The following is a 24,905-nucleotide window of genomic DNA, read 5'->3' on the forward strand; positions in this document are numbered from 1 at the left end:
AAACTTATTTGATGGTACGTATAAAATACGATTAATAATATGATAACACATATTTTTGTAACCTATGATGACACATATAGAATATATAATAGTGATTAGGGGTGGACGTTCGGGTTCGTTTTCGGGTCTGTTTGGGATTTCGTGTTCGGTTCAGATCTTTGAGGATTCGGTTCGAATTTGGATAACCAATTTAAATTATTTTAAAAAATTTAAAATTTATTATATGCTTTAATTTTTTAAAAAATCTATAAACAATAGAATATATTACATATAAATTTGAATAACATATGTCAGAGTACTTAACTTAACATATAAATTGGTTTGGTTTAATTATTTGGATAGATAATTAATAATTATTTAAGTATTTTTGGAGTACTAAGTATATTTTAACTATTTTAGATATTTACGTTTGATTATTTGTATATATTTTCAAGTATTTAAACGAACTTAAAAGTATCATATATATTCTGGATGTTTTTATATATATTAAATCTAAAAATAATTAATATATACGTATATAAATTTATTTTGGATACCAAAATACTTATGTTCGGATCGGATTAGGTTTCAGTTTTTCAAATACTAAAATTTTGAACAATTCAGATATTTAATTAATTTGGCTTCGAATTTATACTACTTATTCGATTGGGATCAGTTCGGTTCTTCGAATTTGATTTTTGTATTCAACTTTAAATAGTGACATAAAAAACAAATAGCATCATATTTTTTAAAATGCAGGAAGGCGCATATCAAAATGTTAGAATTTATAATTACAGTTTGTTTCGAGAACTCCTTTAACAATATCAGCCCATATATCTTTGGGCTAGATACCAAACCCCATTTAAACCTGTTTGATTTATCACATTAAGGCCACAAATTCTCTGTGGTCATTGGTAAATATGTATTTTGTGGTCTATCGAATGCCATCCCTATCATTTTAGCTTCCTAGAAATACTTTTTTTTTTTTTTTTTCCTAGAAAGACTTTGATTGCTCTTTATATTGATTTGTGGATTTTACTACAAACAATTATACTATTCTACGAAGATCCACATCTGATAATTTCACACGAACTATATATATTAAACTGTTCCATAAAAAATCACATCTAAAACTTGTACTTGAATTACGCCATTTTTTTAAAAATAACATTATTTTCACCTATATAAAATAGTTATAGATCTCATTGACAGATTTCCTGATATAGAATCATAATTGTTTCTTAAATCAAATCGGTGGACAAAGACCAAAGAAAAGCAAACCATATATTGTTTATGGACTCGCCAAGATTTTCCCAACTATTTTGTAATTTTTCCCTTGGCTATATGTGAGTCAGTGACAGAAATACTTGGTCACAAAAATTTGTAGCCATGATCGTGGCTAATTTCTAGTGTAAATTGGATGGGATGTTATAACCGCAGAGTCTTCCAAAAATATCACACATGTTCAAAGGTACGTGTATGGTTCTAGTGCTCAAAGCTAGTTACTAATTTTGAATGAGGTATCTTTAACTTTATCTTTACTGACCAAAAAATGGGGTCTTTTTGGTATTTGTTATTTCTTTCTTTTTTGGTAAAGGTGTCGTTTTTCTTAACTTAACAATAAAAAGTTTTTATTTGCAAGTGTTCCAAAGAACTATCTATTTTGCATATTAATATTTTACTAGGATAACACATGCGCTTTGCGCAAGGTGAATTTATATGAAAATTATTTAAGAAATATCGTATGGAAAAATAAAATATTCTTGATCGTATTAATATTTTTGGCCCTTAAACAATTTTTTTTAAATTTTTTTTGTTAATTACATAATTTGTTTACTAATGAGCTGATTTCATTTTTAAAAATATTTTAGGTCAAAATATTTAGGCCGAAAAATCTCAGACCTACTATTTAGTTACAATGAAACTATGTCAGTTTGGCTTTATATCATGATTTAGCAATTTTAAAGTTAATTATGGCTATGAGAAGTTTACGTTCACGTGCCAATCCTATATATCTTCAATATTTTTCTCATTTTTGCTGTTTTTTTTAATTTTTGTTATTACTCGATATAAATATTAATTTTTGAGTTTATTCACATTTTGTTATTTTGTTTTGGCCTGAGATTTAAAAAATAAGATTTAAAATTATTAAATAGATACATACTTAGGTTAAGATCCGCGTCTTGTGCCGAAGGAATATTTTATATTTATTACTTATTTTATGTTTTTCTGCATATTATGAAATAATAAAATAATAATTATATATTAAATAACTAATAAATCAGTTACTATTATGTAATAAATTGGTGTGCGCATATAAATCAAACGATCGCTCTTGTTTATTCGCAATCATTTTAGGATAAATAAATCAAAATAATCAATCTTATCTATCGTATATGATATTAACATAGATATATATTATACTTTTAATATGTATATTTATTAAATAAGGTTTCTACTCATATAATTTTATGATTATTTGCATATTTGTGTAACAAAATTTTACAGCAACGATTTGTTTTAATGTGGAATGTTTAGTGGTTTCAATAATTTATAATCATTTAAAAAAAAAACAATGAAGATTCCAAAATTAAAATATTAACTTTTCAATATATGTTCAACGCATATATCAAAATATAAGTATGTATTTTCATATGATGTATAGTTTAGTTTAAACGATATGAAATATATATATACATATATATAATATATTAACATAAACACCTATTAAAATAAAATTATTCATTCATATAATTTTATAATCATTGTATCTTATTATAGAAAAAATTTTAAACCTTGATCACAAAAGTTTATGTGAGACTTTTAACAGTTTTAGTAATTTATACCCGTTTTGAAAAATTAAAAATACAACATATATAAAAAAATCTAAAATTTTATTATATGATCAATGTAATTGTGTAATTTATTTTAATAATAAATAATTAAACAAAAATGATATAAAATATACATATTGTTAGCAAATCTTTATTATCTAAAATCATTAATTGCTATATATATTTTAATCACATTAGATAATTTTGTAGGTTTTAATTAATGAAAGAATATATAATAATTTTAATTTGATAAATGAATGGTGCATAATAGACATACTATATAATATAACATTTCCTCGCAATTTAATTTTGGACTAACAAAATCTCAATTGATTTTCAGGCCACCACGTAAGCAAAATTAGTATTGCAATTACGTGACAACTTTGCATGATACTTTTTTTAATTAGTAGAAACTATATGTTATAATTTTTTTAAATATTTTTCTATTAATACACAGGGGATAAGTGACAGTGTCTCGTGTATAGTAACTTTTCATTAATTTTTTTTGTAGTTAAAGAATATTTACAACCCGGCCGAAATCTTTCCTACCAGAAAAGAATGAAATAACAAAAACCACAAAAAGTCTTCAATAAACAAAACTGAATAAGAGAAAGGAAAAAATTGAGGGAAGCGACAAAATGGACCACACAAGAAATCCATTGGATAAAGAATCAGACCAATCAAAACACTATTACAAGGATCATCTTCAGAACTCAACCAATTAAAATCCAGATAAGGCAAAGGTGGGTCCCAATTGAAGACATAAACACCCAAAAAGTGCATTAAAATACTTCAAAATCCACTGACAAATGAGAACGCACTACATGCGGGGCATGTCCTCTCAGTCTCAAACACTCATTGCCCAATACTATACCCTAGGAGTACACACTATATCTAACTTTTTGCAGAGAGCAATAATTTGAAGAAAATATTCAATTATTGAAGTTGAACCCCCTCGTGCTCTCTCATTTCTCGAGCTTGTGAAAAAGATGAAAAATTTGGCGAATGCTGTTGGAGCCAAGACGGCGAGGGCTTGCGACAGCTGCGTGAAGAAGCGGGCACGGTGGTACTGCGCCGCTGACGATGCTTTTCTATGCCAGTCTTGCGACACTTTGGTCCACTCAGCGAACCCTCTCGCTCGCCGGCACGAGAGGGTTCGTTTGAAGTCGGCCAGCCCCGTGGCCACAAAGTATAGCAGCCACAACCACTCAGCTTCTTCTCCACCGCTTGAAGCTGCAACGTGGCATCAAGGGTTCACTCGTAAACCTCGGACTCCACGTGGGTCTGGTAAGAAAAACAATTTGTCGATATTTCATGATTTGGTTCCGGAGATTAGTGCAGAGGATCAGACGGACAGCTACGAGATCGAAGAGCTGCTGATCTGTCAAGTGCCGGTTCTTGATCCCATGGTGGCTGAGCAGTTCTTAAACGATGTCATTGAGCCAAAGATCGAGTTTCCTATGATTACAATCGATGATCAAGAGGACGAAGACAACGCTGAAAGTTGTCTGAATGGTTTTTTCCCGACCGACATGGAGCTTGAGGAGTTCGCTGCTGACGTGGAGATTCTACTCGGTCGCGGGTTAGACGTCACAGAGTCCTATGCGATGGAGGAGCTAGGGTTGTCTAATACAGAGATGTTTAAAATCGAAAAAGACGAGATTGAAGAAGAGGAAGGAGAAGAAACAAAAGCCATGAACATGGGAATAGGCTGCGGTGAGGATCGGGGCGATGGGGATGGAACTGTGGCGTTTGAGCTGAGGTTTGATCACGACTCACACAACACATACGAAGAAGAGGCGATAAAGAATGTTGAATGTATTAAGGTGAAGGAGGAAGAGCAAAAGAATGTTCTAATGCTGAGTTTAAACTACGAGTCGGTGATATCAACTTGGGGAGGCCAAGGTCAACCGTGGATGTCAGGAGAGCCACCAGAACGAGACATAGACATCAGTGACAAGCCAGTTGTTTCCATGGTATGTTATAGAAACTCAATTCTTTGTAAATCAAAGTGAGTTTTCTTTATATTTCAAATGAATATATTAGTCCGGGGTGCTTATATATTACTTTAATTAGGTTCAAGTTAGATGTGGTAACCTAACAACATGGCCTGGAAATATTGAAGGATCGAAATAATTAAGTAAATTAAAAAAATAATTTAGAGGTTTATGTTCATATATATTAACTCAAAACATTTGGGAACTCAAGGGTAATGTTTCATTTGGCTAACAAAGTTGAGTTGAAAATGTGTTTCCCAGGAAATAAATGGAGGAGAAAGTCATCATAAGCATTACGTTGGTGGATGTTTACCATCAAGTGGGTTTGGGGATGGAGGAAGAGAAGCTAGGGTTTCGAGGTACAGAGAGAAGAGGAGGACGAGATTGTTTTCAAAGAAGATAAGGTACGAGGTACGTAAACTGAATGCAGAGAAACGACCTCGAATGAAAGGAAGATTCGTTAAGAGAGCTTCACTTGCTCTATCTGCTGCAAGTTCACCATTGGGTGTGAATTACTGAATATCCTAGCTATTTGGCTATATCTCACTTTACCTTTTAAATTGAATGTTTTTGGTTGACTTTTTTCTTCTGCAACGACAGAAGTTTTTTTGCACTTAATTGTGCTTTGTGGGCTTGATATGTACATAGGGAACCAAATAATGTGACTTGTATGAATAGAGCTGATGTATATATTATCTGGTAATAAGAATGTGACAAGGCACTTCCATTGTTAAAATTATTTAGTTTAACCATGTTTATCTCTCAAAGCCGAAACTGGACGAACAAATTGTCTCAAATCATAACTGAGCCGATTTTCTTAAAATATGTAACTCACCACCACATTTACACTTATATGTAACAAAGGGAATGAGTTGCCTGACAAGCTACATTAAGCACAATGAACCAAGATATATGTCGTCCCTACCAACATATACATGTAACGTTTTTTATGTTGAGTCCAGTTCCATTTTAATCTCTAGCTAAGATTAAATTGACAACTAACTACCACACAAGCGTGTATTGCAGCAAACAACCTACCTATCAGTGCCTATACAAAATATCCTCATACATCATTATCGAGGAGCAATTATTGATTTAAATCTGTGGTACATAAGAAATGTTACTTTTGGTGGCGCTTAACATTTTGGTAAGATGGGTTACTTCAAAGATTTTTTTTTTTTGGAAAAGCTAACGTATGATTATCTAAAGTTACAGGTTAGGAAAGTATGAGTTATACATCGAAGAAACTTTCAAAGATAAGAGAAATCTTTTCGTTTTTGTTTCTATTTCTATAAAATGATGAAAAAGGTTCATTTCATAAAAAGACAGGACACAACTAAAAGATGTAGAAGTCACATCGTCGGATGTTGTTGTGTAGCTAAGAGTTGGGTCCGCATGAAGGAGCCTAGAGAGGCATTGGCTTTGTAACTTATATCACATTCAACCTTCGATTTGCCGCTTTTCTGTTACAGTTACTGGATAGTAGATAAAATGTGTACGTATTATGAAAAGTATTATTGGACAATATAATATTTATAAAGAACTATTTGGCAAAAATTTTAATATTAAAAGCATCTTCAAATTATCATACTTAGGTGTTATTATTCTTCAAAAACACTAATGTAAAACCTAATTAATCTTAATTGTGACTTAAAGCTCGTTATATCAATAAAGGTTTGAATTCTGTTCGGTATAATAATCTTATTCTAGGTCAAAATAAGAATTTTTTTTTCTTGAACGTTATAACTATGGATCTAAAAGCTTGTAAATTAATTTAATTACAGTCATAAATAAGAAACCCTAATATGGGTTTTCCTCAATCGAATATCTTTATAATTTTCTTGCTTTTTTGAAGTACTAATTCTCGGTTATCCAGTTATCCTCAAGAAAAGGCTTCTTAATTAATTTATTTATCCGAGAAAGAAAAGGCTTCTTAATTAATTAAGAAGTGTCTTGCTAAAGAATGTTTAAAGGAGGTATAGTAAAAATCATATGCTGTAACAAGAAATCAGCAAGATAAGAGAAATTTATAAAAAATATATATATATCAAATTTGTTATAGATATGATCAAAAGTCATGAATCTATTCTACCACCAAAAATGTACTCACAGAAACATGAAATTAATCAAATATCAAAGTATACGGTATACCAATGACTCTCAATGTGGACATTCTTAAACAAAACCACCAAAACTTGCAAGTTGATCAATATCTCGAATACAAACACAAGAAAGAATCATATGATATGATTTTAATATATTTACGCTGTGTAAACGTAACGTTTGGTTTGATGGTGTCTTAAGCTTATGAGATTAAATGTTCAAATATTATTTATTAAAAGACTCTAAGATTTTGAAATAGTTTTGGCCAAAATCAGTGTTTTTAAAACCGGACCGGAAGCTGAACCGGAAATATTTTGGGTCACGTTTTAATAGGGTTCGACCGGGTCAAATCTGGTTCAATAATATAGTTTAATATTTTTTAGTATGTAAATATAAAAATAATATTATTAAATATGATGCATAGTTAAAATATAAATCAATTTTGAACATAAAATATTATAAATATAAATTAGTTTCTTGTTTATATGAATGGTTTATAGATTTTTTATAGTTTTAGTGGTTTTTATTGGTTTAATAACTTTGAAATATAATCCGGCTATGTGGCCGGTTCATGGTCGAACCAATTACTAGATCAACCCGGCTATATAACCGGTTCATGGTCGAATCCGGTCCAACCATCGGGTCGGTCCGGTTTTAAAAACACCGGCCAAAATAGATAATTTGTTCTCGACAGACGAAAAAGCTGTGAATCCCATCTTATTTGGACCAAATCAATAGAGAGATTTACAAAGATTGAAAGGGCAATTGGACCCACCAATTAAATTGAAGTTTTGGAATTTTATAATAATTTACTTCATATTAAGACAAGGGTGTCTCATGGCTGGCTGTGTGGGCTGGAAACTGAAGTGACATGTTTGTGGTCCTCTCATCTTTTAAAAAGTCCTTTCAAAATTTACAATCCATCTTAAAACAAAATGAGTAAATTCCATAACGTGAGGGACCGTCATTCTGATTGAACCCCGTTTGGCATCTCCCGTTTTATCCTATGATGTTTTCATAAGGACCCGTCCATAATATATTTACTTCTTCTTATAATCCATATGGCTTATAATCATTACTATACTATTAGACATTGGTAAGCGACTAGTGATGCTAAAATGAGATTATGTTGAAGTGTATATTCCTCATATTTTATTAAAAAATGTCATTATTTTAAATGCCATTCTATATGATTTTACACTTGCTATCTTTTATTATCCTTCAGAATGACTAATACTTTTTATTTAATTATTTTCATTTAATTAATTATAAATTAAATAAAGATATATTAATATATGTTATAAAAATCCATGCGAAAATGTCAAAATGACATCTTTTTAATTGAAGAGCGTATAAAATACAGACTTATGCCATATAACTCAATTTCATCCCAAAAAGTAATACATATATTTTAACGTCCCCATAGTTAATGGCTTTAGGCTCACTTATTCGGTCCGTAAATACTATGTGCGATCGATATCTTTATTTTTTTGGAAGTCTGAGATTTATTTACTTACTGTACAATTACCATATGATTTTTTCTTTGTTTTTGCCGATGTATCGCGAATCGCTTTCCGATAAATTATACATTATTCCATTATTCTAGATGAAACACGTTTAATCATGAATTTTGTAAACAAGTGATTGAAAAGACATCTTGATTTTGAGTGTAACTAGTGACCAAAAAATGAAAAGTAATAATACATTTTTTACTGTTCTTAATTTGTTTTACCATTTACAAGGAATTGTTTTTCCTTTGCATTCCTTCTTATTCTTTTTATTTTAGAGGAATATAGAACAAATTTGTTTCTCACTAAAATTGATAGGGAATCATTTTTCTTTTCATTCTTTTAATTTTATTCCTTTGCATTTTTTCCGTACTCATTATGATGTAGATAAACAATCGGCTAATTTGTGAAATAACAAACAAAAAAGAGAAACTAATTTTTTAGAGAAAAGGCAGAGAGATAGGAAGAGAAGGAGAGAGTGTGTAATTTTAGTAAGATAATGAATTATTGTTTTTCTTGTTGGCTATCTCACCTACTAATTTCCCATAAACAAATCAGTTCTTTTAATTTTTCTTTTTGTCAGCTCAGTTCTTTTAAATATTCCTACATAGACATAAATTACAACTATATAAAGCCTAGTTGGATTATGCAACTTCTTCCACTAAGCCCGCGGCAACCTGCCCGAACTCCATAATAGTTTCCTACGTACGTGGGCTTACCAAAAGAATATTAAGACAAAACTTCATGGACCAGTGAGTAATAAATGGTCCGAAAATGAGTGATTGGAGGTAAATTTTAGCTTTTCACCCATAAATAAATCAAAGCCCAAAGGGACGTCGGCTCTCTTCATCTTGTATGATCAGGTGGATCATAGCCATTTTAGCTTTCCTATCTTACATTTTCTTTTACTAAAATTATAACCAAAGCAGCATTACTGCAGGTTCCAAAAAGGTTTTTAAAGGTTTTGGGTCCCACAAAAGTTGAAAACCCGGTTGCAAAAAGCTTGAATGAAGAAACGATCGTGGTGGGTTTTGTCAACTGTTCGCGGGCCCCACCGACACGTGACGGCCTGCGATTGGTTTATTTTTTAATTGTTTTTTTTTTAAATCAGCCGAGAAAAAAAAAAAAAAATTAGAAACCCAAAAAAGGGTTTCACCGATAATGATGCATGGATTTATTTCACTATGAATTGCTAGTTGTGTTTTTCTTCCTGACAGGTGGAAAGTTTGAAGAGACATGTAAGGATACCATGCTTTTAGATTAATCATCTAAAAATTATAGAGTTTGGTTAAATAAGAAAATACGAAACCTTAAAAAGAGTACATTCAGGAATAAGTCATCAGAGGACTGCATGACCTTGAGCTAGGCGCAGGCTGTAGGTGTCGATTTCACGGCAGAAAATATTAGGGTTAACTTTCTCAGAAAAATATATATTAGGGTTAATTCTTGTCTATGTAGTATATGGCCTTAAGTATTTATCAATTATCTGTACGGTTAAACCCTTTTTCAAAAAAAAAAAATTTATATTGCACGGTTACTTTGACATTGGGCACATCGTTCAATTCCATCTAAGGCATTGATCCACTCAGAGGAGTCACTATTTGCCCACACGCCTCGACCTAAAATATTGCTACAAGTATCACAGGTACATGTTCCCTTTTTTGGGTCTGCATGTCCCAGCAATACTCATGGAACATGGTTCTATGCGTATCATGTGTTATCTATGCTTGGTTTACTGCTACTGTAACCGATTCAGTGTTTTACTTTTTTGATAACGTAATTGATGCGATGTTCGACACTAGTTAACCTTTCTTCGTTACTGTCTCATCGAAGACTTTCTTTTCCCTTTTATCATATAGCTAATTTCTTAACGTTAAAGAGACAACTTTTACGTCATTTGGGGTTTCTTAGGTGGGTCTTTTAGTTAATTAGGATTAAAAAAGAAAAATTGGCAATTACCTTAAGCAACGACTCTTAATTAAGCGACAGAAGAGACGTTTCTTAAAGGACACGCGTCAGCTTGATATCATATGGGAAAAGAAAACGAAGGGAGAAAAAATCAGTTTCGAATCGACAAAGAAAATGGTCGGTTCCTTTCTTCGACGAAGCGAAGACAATCGTGGGTTGCTCTCCTCGACGACGAAGCAAATCAGCGGTGGTGGCTCTCCTCGACGACGATAAAAATCATCAAATGCTGCTCAGGCGAATCAAATTGTCGGTTCTTCTCCTCGATGAAGCGAAAAAATCGTGGATTCTTCTCCTCGACGATGAAGCAAATCCGCGGTGGTTCTCCTCGACAACGACGAAAATCGGCGGTTGCTGCTCAGTCCAATCGAAAGGCAAAACTATGTAATTTTTTTTTTGAATCCTCAATTGGCTTAGTCGAATTGAAAGGTTTAAGCATGTGTTAGATTGTGCTCTTTTTGTTCGTGTCACAAGTTTTGTAAGTTAATTCTGAGTTCTTCAATTGCAGATGGAAGTCCATTGAAGAGACAATCATAAATTCTCTGCAGAGAGAATCGATCTTTTATCCAAACTCAGGTTTGATCATCATGTCTATTACTTTCTGTTCTTATTGGTTTAGTAGCTTCTCGTTAGGTTGTTTGGTGTCATGATGTAGATTCTTGAGAATGAAGAACGGTTTTGATCAATTTAAGGATGTTTGATAAATTCTATTTGATATGTTTCTGTCTTCTGTCTTAATAAGGATGGCTCAGGAGAGAAGAACGAAGTTCTTTAAACAAAAAAGGAGGAGAAGAGCAATACATGTAATACATTTCTCCTTTTTCTGTTCAATTGGTTAAAGTCTTTTGATTCTGGTTATGGTTGAATCTCGGTAATAAATGTTTTGGTTAGTGGTAGATAGTGGTTGTGTTAGGTAATAAATATAAGTTTTGTTTAGATAGAAATCGATGCTCTGGTTGTGATGTCAAAGTTGATTTGATAGGTTGTGATGAATGTGTTAGATATATGTCAAGTCTTTATGGTTGGTTACTCTTCTCTTCCATCTATTAAACATATCTCCTTCTTCTCTATCTTATCATCTTTAAACCATTGCTCTTCTCTTCCTTCTTCTCTTTCTACTCACCCTCTCTTCTTTGAAATTGCGGGTATGGATTCCAATCCATATATTAAGCACACTTATAATTTTGTTGAACTTCTTAATAGTCAACAAAATATTGTCTTTGGTTTAGGATAAGATAGTGTCGAACTATCTTTCTCACAAGTTCCTCTATTTGGCACTCAACGAAGTGAAGCTTCAAACTTTGGTGAAGAGCCTCCTGCAGAGCGTAGAGAACAAAGGACGTGGACGCCAACAGATGATGTAGTGCTCATCAGCTTGTGGTTAAACACGAGAAAATATCCTGTTGTAGGGAATGAGCAAAGATCTGGTGCTTTCTGGAAAAGAATTGCTGCATACTTTGCGGCAAGTCCGAAGATTGCAGGCAGTGAACACATGGAGGCCAATCACTGTAAGCAATGTTGACACAAGATCAATGATCTTGTTAGCAAGTTTTGTGGAGCGTATGAAGCTGCAACCAGAGAGAGAAGTATCGATCAAAACGAGAATGATGTTCTCAAACTAGCTCATGAGATCCTTTTCAACAACCATAATAAGAAATTCACCCTTGAACATGATTGGAAGGATCTACGCAATGACCAGAAATGGTGTGACATGTCCAGTTATAAAACCAAGAGAAGCTCTAAAAGGAGGAAGTGTGACGATGGTGCACAACATCAACCTCTCATGCCTCTGAAACCAATACTGCTGAAGATGATCAAGCAACCAATTGTTCTCCGGGTGTTAAGGCAGCAAAGGGGCATGATAAGAAGACGAAGGCAGAGGGCAAGGCGCTGTCTGAGTTTCAGAGTATGTGGAGCATCAAGATGGAGGATTTGGCTATGAAAGAAAGACTGTTGAAGATGAAGCTACTTGATAGTCTAATTGCAAGTCACGAACCGCTTGCTGAGTATGAAGAAGCTCTGAAGAAGAAGCTCATTAATGACTTGTTGTCTAATTAATGAGCTCTGAAGAAGCTCTGGTTGCACTTAAGTTTATGTTGTTTAAGTGAAAGTCTAATTAGTTAAAGTTCAGGTCTAAGTCGAGGTCGTGAGTTGTTGTTTGTTGTATTTTAACTCTTTGTTTCTGATTCTTGTTATGGTTGAATCTAAATGCTTACGTTTGTCTTTCTTTTCTTCGTTAATGATGATATAAATGCTTATGGTATTGATAATGACTACTTTTTTTTGTGTTTGTGTTTCCTGTCTTTGTTATTGATGATATGCACGCGTTTCTTGTTCTCATCACTTGTTGCATGTCCTTACTTTCAGGCCAGATTGGAGCATTGGGAGTGGAAGAATCACGGACTAGCTTTTGATTCTTGTGGTCTTCTCGTGTGTGGTACTGAAGCGTCTGATTCTTGTGTCGTATTGTGTAGTCTTGTGCCGTATTGTGTAGTCTTTTGTAGTCTTGTGTCATATTGTGTAGTCTTGTGTATTCTTCTGTAGTATTGTGTAGTCTTGTCTTGTGTCACGGACTAGAAACAAGACTAGTAAAGAAACATTAAGTCATCATATCTCCTTCTGAAAAGAATCTCGAATGTTTAAGTCATTAAGTCATCGTCTCTCCTTCTCTTGTGTTACGTTGGAAACATTAAGTCATAAAGACTAGTAACTCACATCAACTCACATAAACTCACATAAAGACTAGTAACTCACATGTAACTCACATTAAGTCATCTTAAGAAGCAACCACATAAAGACTAGTAAATCATTAACGTTTCTTGTGTCACGAACTAGTGACTTGATTCTTATGTAAATCATTAAGAAGCAACCACACGTGAGAAAATGTGAGAAAATAAAACATAATGAGGCATCTTGTGTCACGGACTAGTAACCATTTTATCTCCTTCTCTATATAAAGTTTGTATTCACCAAACATTTCATTCACAAAGTCATCTTCTCTCCTTCTCCTTCCATTCTTCTCATGTTCACAAAGTAATCAAAAACAATTTCTACATTTTTATCACTTATTTTATTCACTAAGTAATCAAAAACAATTCCTACATTTTGATCACATATATGGCATCTTCTTCTCAAAACACTTTTGAGGGCAATGTTGATGAAAATTTTGATCAATATTTTGATCAACATTTTGATCAAACATTCGAGAATCTTTTCATCGATTATGGTGATCAAGAAGCTGAAAGGAAGACAAGGAAAAAAACGAGTTTTTATCGAAAGAAATCGTGAAGAAGACCATATACGTTTATGGAATGATAATTTCAGTGAAACATCGACATATCCTGAAAATCTATTCCGACGACGATTTAGAATGAATAATCCATTGTTCATGTGTATTGTTAATCGACTATCCAACGAAGTTCACTTCTTTCGACAAAAGAAAGATGGTCCCGGAAGGCTTGGTCTCTCTGCACTTCAAAAGTGTACAATAGCTATTCGTGTCTTGGCATATGGTACTGCGGCTGATACGGTTGACGAGTACCTTCGACTCGGTGAAACTACTATTCGGTCATGTGTGGATAATTTTATGGAAGGAATAATATATTTATTCGGCGATGAGTATCTAAGAAAACCAACACCGGCTGATCCTACTTGATATTGAAGAGCATCGTGGATTTTCCGGGATGATAGGAAGCATCAATTGTATGAACTGAGAGTGGAAGAATTGTCCCATCATTTGGAAAAGTCAATATTCACGTGGTTCGGAAAAACCCACAATCGTTTTAGAGACGGTTGCTTCGTATGATCTATGGATATGGCATGCGTTTTTGGATCTCCATGTACCTTAAATGATATCATTGTTCTTGATCGCTCACATGTTTTTGATGACATAATAAAAGGTCAAACTCCGCAAGTCACTTTCTCTATCAATGGAAGAGAGTATCATTTGGCTTACTATCTCACCGACGGTATTTATCCGAAATGATAAATTTTTATCCAATTTATTCCAATACCACAAAGGCCGAAAGCGGTTTTATTTGCTCAACATCAAGAAGCTGTCCGAAAAGATGTCGAAAATGCTTTTGGAGTCTTGCAAGCTCGCTTTGCCATTGTTAAAAATCCAGTACTTTTTGGGATAAAGTCAAAATTGGGAAGATTATGACAGCATGTATCATACTCCATAATATGATAGTAGAAGACGAACGAGATGGATACACTCAATTTGATGTTTCATAGTTCCAACAAGGAGAAGGCAACGGAAGTTCACATGTGGTTCTCACGTATTCTACAAATATCCCTACAAATATCGCCAATATGATGGGTGTCCGATGTAGAATTCGTGATAAACAAATGCATCAACAAGTGAAAGTTGATTTGATTGAACATATATGGCGTAAATTTGGACGTGATAAAGACAACAACTGAGCTCGAATGTTTCTTTTAAATTATTCTCGTTTATTTTACTAATCTTTGTTTTTATGTTTTTATTTTAAAATCTATGTTTAAAATGTTATCTTTTACTATGTTATATTTAATAAATAAAATTTATCTTTAATAAAGCAATGTTTAATAATTTTTTTTTAAGAATTCTTAATTAAGAAACTACAATTAGAGCACAAAAATTAGGTGTCTCTTAGCTAAAGTTCATAACTAAAATTTATTACTTAAATAGTTATCAAGAGATGCTAATGGGGTTCCATGGGTAATCATGCTCTAAGTGTGTCCTACGCGAAGAAGAAAAAACCCAGGGTAGGTCCTTCGTCATGACAACCCTTAATCTTCTTCTTGACAAGCTTTCTTTTTTCTGTAGAGGTTTTGCCATTTTGGTTATTCAATTATTTAATAAACTGTTCTCTCTTTTGAAATTTTAGTGATTTATTGCTTTGGGCCATCAAAATATTTTCTAATGATAAACAGAAAATGGCCCCATTTAAGAAATACATACAAAGAAAGTGAGGTGAATATAAGGATTGTTTTGGACAATAATTAAGAGTTGAAAAGAAAATAAAAGAATAGAAGAAGCTAAAGTAACTAACTAATTGTGGAGGGGATCAGGGGAACTAGGGATCTTTCTATCAGAATCTTCAAACCGAGTGCTACTGTTGTTGTTTAGACCAAAAGATGATCCCTTGAAATACCTTTGAAAGAGCCGTTGAACATCATCGTCGTCCTTCTTGTTCTTGGAGACAAGAGTGTTTCTGTCTCTTCCGAGGTGGTTGTCTTCAGACAGTTCCCGGACTTGTCCTTCCCGGAAAAGCCAGACCTGGAACAGAAAGATGAGCAAGAGAGCCACAGAGAAAGTCAACAGAACATCTCGACAACCCATAAAGAAAAAGAAGACGAATAAGAAGAAGAAAGAGAATGTTTCGATGAGGAAAAGCGAATGTGAGAGATTTGTTTGTGATATGACTAGAAGGTCAGAGAGTTATATTTCAGAAAACTCCATCTCTCTCTCTTTCAGTGTGTTTGATGAGGTGGAGATTTGGAGCAGGGGGAGGGAAGATGAAGATGACGGGCGTGCTCTGTCGTTGGCTCATTTATAATAAGAGTGAGTGTCTGTCTCTCGTTATTTATCTCGCTGTTTTGTTCTTAAATGTTAAAATGAAATAGCTGTTTTATAGAAGTACATTCAAACGAAATACCTATATACGGTGTCTGTAGTTACAAAACGGAAAGTTTATATAAATAACCAACCTGTTTTAGGTAGGCAGTACGTATACATATAAGATTTTTCTCAAATTATGTTTTGGATTTACTAATTTGGGTATATTGTCACATGCATGTCCCTTGGATATATCCTCTGTTTATTCCTCGCTTAGTTAAGAATATGATCCAAATGTTATAATGTATAATTATTTATATAATAATGGAGTCGACGACAAATGTATGCATTGAAAAGATCATAATCATGAGTTGCATTCCCAAGATGGGTGCAAACTTTGTAGCGTTGGGAATTAAATGGATGAAATTTATTAGGCAGAAAAATTGATATTTCTAGCTACCCGACAGAGATGTAAAGAGGAAAATGTACAACAATAGAGGAACAGAGAAAACAAAAAGAAAAGTTTAAAACCTACGCTTCAGTGTGTCGGTGTGGTCAAAACTAAAGACGAGATCGGTGGAGGCGAACGAGCAATGTTGATTATAATCACGCGAAGCATATTCTATAATGTAATACACAAAGTGTAAACGAAAGCTGTTTAATCTATATGATCGTGTTATCGAAGAGGTTAAAATATATAACAAATTAGTATGTGGTAATAAACTTCGTTAAATCGGAGTCAAACAGATGTTAGTATATTCCTTACAAACAGGTATGTCTGCTCAAGGAGTCAAATGGTCACACGGGCATGTCTGATATAAAAATATTAACTAAAAACAAGAAATGTTTGATCAAAAAAAAAAAAAAACAAGAAATGTATGATCAAATTCAGAGTGTCCATAAGACCATAACTATTTGGGCTATTATAAATAACTATATTTACTAATCATCCGTTCTTGCAGAGCTCCCACAACTAACGTTTTTCACTGTAATGGGTGGCAGTCTTCTTGAACACCATTTTAAGAATATTTGAATCCAACTAATAACATCTTTGGGGGTTGGATGCCTATAATGTTATATATATAATTAAAATTCCCTTTCTTAGCAAATCAAGCACGGTCTTGCATATAAAAATTCGGACAACAAGAGCTTATCGTTTAATGGCTAAAATATACAGCTCATAATGGTTTTATTGTTAAGTTCAAGCCCTACTAAAGCTACAACCCCTTACTCCTAATTACTTGTTATTTCATTTGGAAGAAGAAAATGGTCAATGAATTTTAGTAATTAGACGTTGTTCACTTGGCTCCTAAAAAGGAATGGCTTGAGTATAAACCTAGCTTCCTTCGGAACAGGGAGTATGATGTAAAAATGGTTACTGATATATAGATTCTCACAGGTCAAAGACATATAAAGTAGCAAAATGTATAATTATGATTGAACCAAATTTTGTTTACAATAAGTGAGATATGTTACAGACATGCATGGCTGGAGTTAATCTCTCTTGAACATTTTAGGAGAATTTCTGCCGGTTAATTTCAGTCCAGAAATAGAGTAACTAATGAAAGTAATGAGAGGTTTAATTTGTAGAACAAAGGTGTGATTGGTAGTTGTTGTAGGTGCTGTCTACAATCCCATTTATTTTTACAGCACTAAATTTACATCAATCAAGCTTTAATAAAAAATTCAAAATCACAGCTTTTGAAATAACCTACAGTTGTACAAGTGTTCTGTAGAGCCAAAAATCCAGAGTAATTATTTGGAGCTTTCTATAAAATTCTAGCCAATAAAATCTAAAGTCACACCAAAAAAATCTTTCTACAGCAATTTTTTTAAAACTACATCCATTACCAATCGACCCCGTATACTAAAGAGTGTGAAATATGTAAATTTATGCATCTTGAAAAAAGCTCCACCAGCTGAAATAAATAATATCACAGAATGGATTTAAAAAGATTTTTATTAATTTAAACGTGGTGAATGCGGCTGTGGTTGTTAGAATTCGTGGAAGCAAGGTATTAGCAATTTAAGTAATAAAACGGGAATTCATCTTGACAAATCTTGGTTAATTGGTAGCCGGTGCAGTGTCGATGATTGGCATGGTGGTGCTTACAAATATGACCTACTTACAACTGACAAAGGTGAAAGGACGCCATCTTTGAGATGCGCACTACGAGCTAGTAAACCAGAATGACTATTTATGTATAGGATGTTCGGTTAATATATACTCAAAGACCTAATGTGAACAATCTATTTTGTTCTCGCCCGCAATCACCCCTTAGCAGAGCTAACGTGTTTACAAGGGATTTCAACTCCATTAAGTAGAAAGCTTGTCGTTTCATGCTTTCAAGATATAGTAAAGCAGCCATGGAAAGAAAGCAAAAGCTCTATTTTCGACATGAACAAATAAATATATAATCTGTTTATTGTTATTGTTAATTGTTTAGCCATTGGAAAATCTAAACCGAACAAAGATGAGGTCGTAGAACGGTTTGGCTCGGTTTTTAAGAACCAAACCAGGATTAGTCCCGGGCATAATTTTCTTATCGTTTTGGGTCAGATGATCCTGGATTCGGAAAAAATATAAGTATATTTTTGAGTTTGCAACCGCTTCAATAGGGCACATAATTTTTTTTTTCTAATCGATCCAAAACACATAAAAAACTTGGTTCCTGTTCTTACACCTCGAATTAAGGATATTTTCTTTTGAAAAAACATGATCAAAAACTTTAAAAACCATACCAAAAACAAATACAGTATATGTTTCATTTAAACTTAAACCGAACAACCAAATCGATTGAAAAAACCTTGAATCTCACGACTTCAATCTTGTCTTATGTTATCTAAAGGAGGAGGGAGCTAAGTGGAAGTGTTCAGATTCCAAAGGTCATCCTCCCAGACAACATCTTCGAACAATACTCCATAGTTTTTCTCAACAAACTCCACGTTCCAACATGAGGGCAACACGGTGCTCCATGTCATCAGCTCGTCGACCACAACGTCTCCTTCCGTGAGCCTCATTCCCCACAATTCCTCCTCCTCAACGGCCGCAGCCGCAGCTACCGTCGCTGCTGCAGCCAACGCATCAACTTGCTCCACCACCACCGCCACCTCCATTTTCCTCTCCTCCTTGACCTCCAGTTTCTGTTTCTTTCTCTCCCTCTTCATGTAAATTGTCAATGCATGTACGAATGAAGGTAGAGAGAGATGACATATATAAAGGATGGCTCAGAACTTAGAAGAGAAAAATGAGTATTGAAGAGAATGTGTATTGAGACATGAAGTTAGGACATGGAGGAGAGAGAAAGAGAGAGACTCAGTTTCTTAACCACACACCATCTGTCTGTTCCTTAGGCCCTACGTGTCCTCCATTACTTTTTGGTACAAATATCTTTGATAGTGGTTCACCAGAATAATAACGAGGAATTTTTCATTAATTTTATTTTTAATGTGTTAAAAAATCAAAATGCCGCCTAGAGGAAACTGAAACTCCCGCACGTACCAATTCTTCTTTTTAAAATTTTTTATGTTGCTTTCTAATGATATGCCAAAAAAAAGAAGAAAAAAATTGTTCGATTTATACTGTTTGATCGGAAAACGGTATAGAACGAGAGAACGTTCGGTTTTAGAAGTGAGTTTAAACAAAGATGTCTTATTAATGGTCGGAAGAACGTTTCGTCGGTTACAAGAAAAGGAAAGCGTGAAAGAAAAGGTGTCGGAGCCTCGAAGGCTTTACCGGAGAGATACAACAAGGCGAGATAACAAAGGTAAAACCCTGATCTAGCCGCCCAGTGGGTATCAGTGATTTTTTGGATTCTCCCTACGTTGCCTTTCCTTCCCCTTTTATAGCTGACCTCACCCTCTTCGGTGACCTAGTTTGTGTCGTCTCTGTGGGCTTTAACTCGCTGGGCCGAGAAGCCCACGTTGTCTCGTGGAGTCGTTTCCTCGGGGTGTTTAGTCGAGAAGCCCATCGAAAGCTCTCTCACATTACGCCGAGAGATCGACCCTTCAAGCCGCCGCGTCGAGCCGATGCTCCGCTTCATATGGGCCAGGCCGTCTGTTCTTCGGGCCTTGAGGGATGGTCGAATTTACCATCTACATATACTTCAAAAAAATTAGTTGAAATCCCACTTGGACCAGAAATATCCAAAAACGTTCATGAGAAAGAGACAAAATTGTACGAAGGGGCAAGTTATACGTGGGCTTTTTTCTCACTCTAACGCACACGGCACGGCACACGACCATGATGATGTGAATATAAATGTTTCCAATTAGCGCCTTTATCCTAATGGCCGGTGGAGAAATTAATAACGGTGCTTTTCACGATAACATAGTGCAAAATCTTATGAATAAAATAAAACTGTATATAAAATTGATTACTTCTTGTTGTTGTCTCCATAATTGACTGATGCAATAGTATATGGAAGCTTTGGTGGCAAGGGAAAGACTATTCAAACAAACCAAATTATTGGAGCAGGTTTAGATATTCATGGTTAGATAAAATGGTTTAGATTTTTTAAACAGAAACGTTTGATTCAAATATCCGTCTCACTAGCAGTTGAAATAGATCACAATTCTATGTTGTTAGGAGTCAATCATATATAATACATGCATTTTGTAAACTGTTTTACGTAAGAAGAATATAATTTACAAATTTATAATACTCAACCAATATAGTTATCGATCGAAATGTTTACATAAGAGAAAATACGATTTTAGTGTGAGAATTTCTAACTAGAAAATCCGTTCATATAGTGCTGATTTTTTATTTCTAAAAATCCGAGTCTTACATGGAGATGCAAACGTTCAGATGGAAGAAACGGCCTTAGAAATCATCAAGGCCGCAAAGGATAAACAAGTCACCTCAAACTACACAGGGCGTTCGGAGAGTAACCCAGCTACTCCACCTCCGGTGCAAGGGTTCTCCATACAGGTGCTCCTGTTCCCAGATCCATCAGTCCTCTACACCCCACCAGTAAGGGAAGAGGAAGACCTTGGATTTGACTCCTATTACAGTGATGTTGCTCCAGCCAGAGTCCATAACTCTCCATCAGATACTAGAGTCGATACTGCAAGAATCAAATCAATCATCGTTAGCCCCCTAATGGAAACGGAAGAAGTACATCCAAGAGTCCAGGAAACTGCATTAGTGTGGGAAAAGGAAGAAACACTTATGGAACTTCAAAACAAAAAGAAACGAAAATGTCAGATTTTCGGTTTCCTCCAACCCGGGCTTTTTAGTAGTGCTGAGCTGGAACTGTTGTGCACTGGAGAACCCCATAACAGTCCAGCGTTTAAAGGAGTCTCCTGATATCACCTTCCTGATGGAATAAAAAAACACAAAAGAAATGATTCGAAAACAACTCCCTTGGCTGAAAGAAGAAAACAATTTTATTGTTCCCCCACATAGTCCCAGAGGAGGAGGTTTAATTCTTAGTTGGAAGAAAGACGTTGATGTTTCAGTGTTATCATCCTCCCAAAACTACATTGACACAAGTATCACCTCAAAAGAAAAATCTTTCTTAGCTACGTTCGTGTACGGTGAGCCAGACCAGTAAAAAAGAAATGCATTTTAGGATACTCTATCCTCTCTACATTCGGACCCTAAAGGCATGTGGTTCCTAACTAGGGATTTCAACGAACTCATCGACAATAGTGAAAAAAGAGAGGCCCGGTGAGAACGGAAGGTACCTTTGGATCTTTTAGAACATTCCTCTCATAGAATGACCTCTCCGACCTAAGCACTCATGCAACCTCTTTTCTTGGAGAGGCAAAAGAGGAGATCACCTAGTGCGCTGTCGCCTAGACAGATCTCTGAGCAACCCTAAATAGACAGAACTCTTCCCATCATGTCGTTGTCAATACCTCACGTACAAAGGCTCTGACCATCGGCCTATCCTCTCCTTCCTGGATACCACAAAAAAGAAAGGTCACAATCTATTTTGTTATGACAGACGTCTAAAAGAAAACACAGAGATTAAGGCACTAGTGGAAGAGATTTGGACAAACTGTGCGTACCTTGGGATTGAAGCAAGACTAACTATATGCCGAAGAGCAATATGCAAATGGTGCAAGCTGTTTCATGAAAACATTAGAAAAACAATTGAAGAACTTCGAGAGAAACTAGAGAATCAAATGACAAGGGACGATCCTAATGAAGACATTATCCAAGAGATAAACAAGAGTCTACTAAAATCCTATCAATCCGAAGAAGCCTATTGAAAAAAAAAGAGTCACCAACTCTGGCTGACACTTGGAGACTCCAATTCAGGGTATTTCCACGCAGTCACAAAAGTTAGAAAAGCAAGAAATAGACTGATTGTATCAGAGAATCAAGATGGAATACCTCGCTTTGAAGAAGACCAGATATCAGCCCTTGTCTGCTCCTACTACGACAAGTTGTTCACTGCAAACGACAAAGATGAAAAAGACGACACAATCATAAGAACCCTCAAACCTTGTGTAACATAGGAATGGAACGACATTCTCACCAGAGATCCGACGCCATCAGAAATAAAAGACGCTCTGTTTGCAATCCATGCAGACATAGCGCCTGGCCCAGATGGCTTCTCTGCAAGCTTCTTCCACTCCAACTGGGAGGTGATCGGCCCTTCAGTCATCTAAGAGATCCAACGTTTCTTCTCAACTGGAATCATGTCCCCTAGTTTGAATGAACTCATGCCAGGCGGATTCCTAAGTTACAGAGTGCAAAGAGTGTTGAAGAATACAAACATATTGCTCGGTGTAACGTTTACTATAAAGTGATCTCAAAAATATTGTATCTATGCCTGAAGCCCGTCCTCAATGCGATCATCTCGGAGAACCAATCTGCATTCATCTCTGGACGAGCAATCACGGACAACATGTTAATCACACATGAGGTGCTGCAGTATCTAAAGACTTCTCAAGCTCAAATACACTGTTCTATGGCAGTCAAGATGGATATTCTAAAGCTTACTACCAGGTAGAGTGGGATTTCGTATCACAGGTTATGACAAGACTAGGATTTCACTCCAAATGGATCAATTGGGTAATGCAATGTATCACAACCGTAACCTACTTTTTTCTAATAAACGACTCAATATATGGAAACATGCAACCTCACCGTGGCATTAGGCAAGGAGACCCGATCTCGCCCTATCTGTTCATTCTTTATGGAGAAGTGCTCTCTGGCCTATACAGAATAGCAGAGCTAAACGAAACCATGAGAGGGATTCGCGTAGCCAGAGGCATCCCCCGCGTCAACCACCTGCTCTTTGCAGATGATATAATGATATTTTGCAACTCATCGCCTGAGAGCTGCACCGCCCTACTCCACATCCTACAAGATTATGAGAAGGTTTCAGGTCAAAAGGTCAATATCTCAAAATCCTCTATAACGTTCTCTGTTAAGACCCCACAAGAGATAGAGGCTAGCTAAAGGAATCCTGGGAATTCAGAGAGAGGGAGGTGTAGGCAAATACCTAGGGCTACCATAACACTTTGGAAGAAGGAAGAAAGACATGTTTACCTCGATAGTAGACAGAATCAGACAGAGAGCTTCCAATTGGTCGACTCCATGAGCAGGCAAGCTCACCATGCTCAAAGCCATCCTCACAGCTATCCCCACCTACGCCATGTCGTGCTTTCAACTTCTTGTGAGTCTCTGCAACAGATTTAAATCAACACTTACTCGATTCTGGTAGGACAACTCAACAGACAAGAAAAAATGTGTTGTGTAGCCTGGGACAAGCTAACATAACCAAAAGCGTCCGGAGGACTAGGACTGAGAGATATTCAGCTATTTAATCAAGCATTACTGGCAAAAGTTGTTTGGAGAATTCTAACTTCCCCTAATTGTTTACTAGCTCGTGTTCTTACCGGTAAATATTGACACAAAAAGGGCTTTCTAGATGTCCAGCTCCCAGCTGTTTGCTCGCACGGATGGAGAAGTATCCTCCATGGAAGGGATTTGCTCCAGGAGAACTTAGGAAAAGCCATTTGGAATGGTCAGAACACAAAAGTCTGGAAAGATTCATGGATCTCCCTCAACACCCGTACTAAGCCTATGGGTCCAATTCATGAATCAGCTCTCGACCTGAGAGTCTCTGATCTTCTCACCGACGACCTCAATTGGAACAAGACTAGAGTTGATCAGTTCTTACTAGAGTTCAGCTCGCAGATCCAAAATATCAAGTCAAGCAAGGAAGGAGCAGGGGACATTCACGTCTAGATCCCACCCCAATCTGGAATTTATTCCAAAAAGTCAGGATACAATGCGCAAGCACAGTCAAAGGGACCGCCGGGCCCTTGTCCTGCTGCACCCACCCCTCAAGCGGACATGCACTTCAGCTGGATAAAAGACACATGGTCAGCAAAAATGAGCCCAAAGCTTAAAATCTTCCTTTGGTCGATCATACAAGGAGCCATACCCATATGAGCATAGCTACAACGAAGGGGAATGACCTCTGCAGCCCTCTGCCCTCACTGCAAGGAATTAGAAACATCAATGCATATCTTTTTCCACTGCGCCTTCGCAAAAGACGTCTGGCGCAAGATACCTCTCAAATCACCAGTTCACATAGCTGAGGACACAAACTTTAAATATGCAGTGTTTCGCTTCAGACAAGCACTCTGCCTTCCCCCAACAGGGATCCGATCACTAGTACTGCCTTGGATCTGCTGGATTCTATGGACAGCCAGAAACAGACTAATCTTTGAAGCCAAGACCAATCGCCCTGTGGAGATAGCAACAAAAGGATTATCAGTTACGCTAGAATGGGACCAAGCCCAAGATTTGGAGAATTAAAAAAGCTGTAATCATCTACCTCTCAGCATCGTACCACCACGGGAGACGAGATCGATTGCCGAACACTCGTGCTTCGTCGACGCCACTTGAGACGCCTCTTCGAAGCGTGCAGGTGTTGATCGATCGCCTCCGCCCCTATCAGGATCCCAAATCGTCAAATCAGTCACCTCCTCCCCCCCCCCCCCCCCC

The 24,905-nt window shown here is 35.7% G+C and overlaps 3 protein-coding genes across 3 annotated transcripts; 1 reads left to right on the plus strand and 2 right to left on the minus strand.

Moving 5' to 3' along the window:
* Window positions 1-3,618: 3,618 nt before the first annotated feature.
* LOC106295685 (zinc finger protein CONSTANS-LIKE 16-like) lies at window positions 3,619-5,553 on the plus strand. Its single transcript, XM_013731655.1, has 2 exons — window positions 3,619-4,789; window positions 5,072-5,553. Exons 1-2 carry the CDS (start codon window positions 3,803-3,805, stop codon window positions 5,327-5,329), a joined length of 1,245 nt encoding a protein of 414 aa, XP_013587109.1. The 5' UTR covers window positions 3,619-3,802; the 3' UTR covers window positions 5,330-5,553.
* Window positions 5,554-15,298: 9,745 nt separating this feature from the next.
* On the minus strand, window positions 15,299-16,004 carry LOC106293521 (CLAVATA3/ESR (CLE)-related protein 43). Its single transcript, XM_013729199.1, has one exon. It carries the CDS (start codon window positions 15,710-15,712, stop codon window positions 15,422-15,424), a length of 291 nt encoding a protein of 96 aa, XP_013584653.1. The 5' UTR covers window positions 15,713-16,004; the 3' UTR covers window positions 15,299-15,421.
* A 2,651-nt stretch (window positions 16,005-18,655) lies between these two features.
* On the minus strand, window positions 18,656-19,260 carry LOC106293641. The gene has a single exon (XM_013729310.1). It carries the CDS (start codon window positions 19,094-19,096, stop codon window positions 18,788-18,790), a length of 309 nt encoding a protein of 102 aa, XP_013584764.1. The 5' UTR covers window positions 19,097-19,260; the 3' UTR covers window positions 18,656-18,787.
* Between the last annotated feature and the right edge of the window lie 5,645 nt (window positions 19,261-24,905).

The sequence above is a fragment of the Brassica oleracea genome, chromosome C5, assembly GCF_000695525.1.
Source record: "Brassica oleracea var. oleracea cultivar TO1000 chromosome C5, BOL, whole genome shotgun sequence".
Taxonomy (NCBI): domain Eukaryota; kingdom Viridiplantae; phylum Streptophyta; class Magnoliopsida; order Brassicales; family Brassicaceae; genus Brassica; species Brassica oleracea.

Bases quoted from the DNA above. Each gene is read 5' to 3' on its own strand.
- LOC106295685 (XM_013731655.1), top strand. From the start codon at position 3,803: ATGAAAAATTTGGCGAATGCTGTTGGAGCCAAGACGGCGAGGGCTTGC. The intron at 4,790-5,071 runs GTATGTTATAGA...TGTGTTTCCCAG, and splicing joins ACAAGCCAGTTGTTTCCATG to GAAATAAATGGAGGAGAAAG.
- LOC106293641 (XM_013729310.1), bottom strand. From the start codon at position 19,096: ATGAAGAGGGAGAGAAAGAAACAGAAACTGGAGGTCAAGGAGGAGAGG.
- LOC106293521 (XM_013729199.1), bottom strand. From the start codon at position 15,712: ATGGGTTGTCGAGATGTTCTGTTGACTTTCTCTGTGGCTCTCTTGCTC.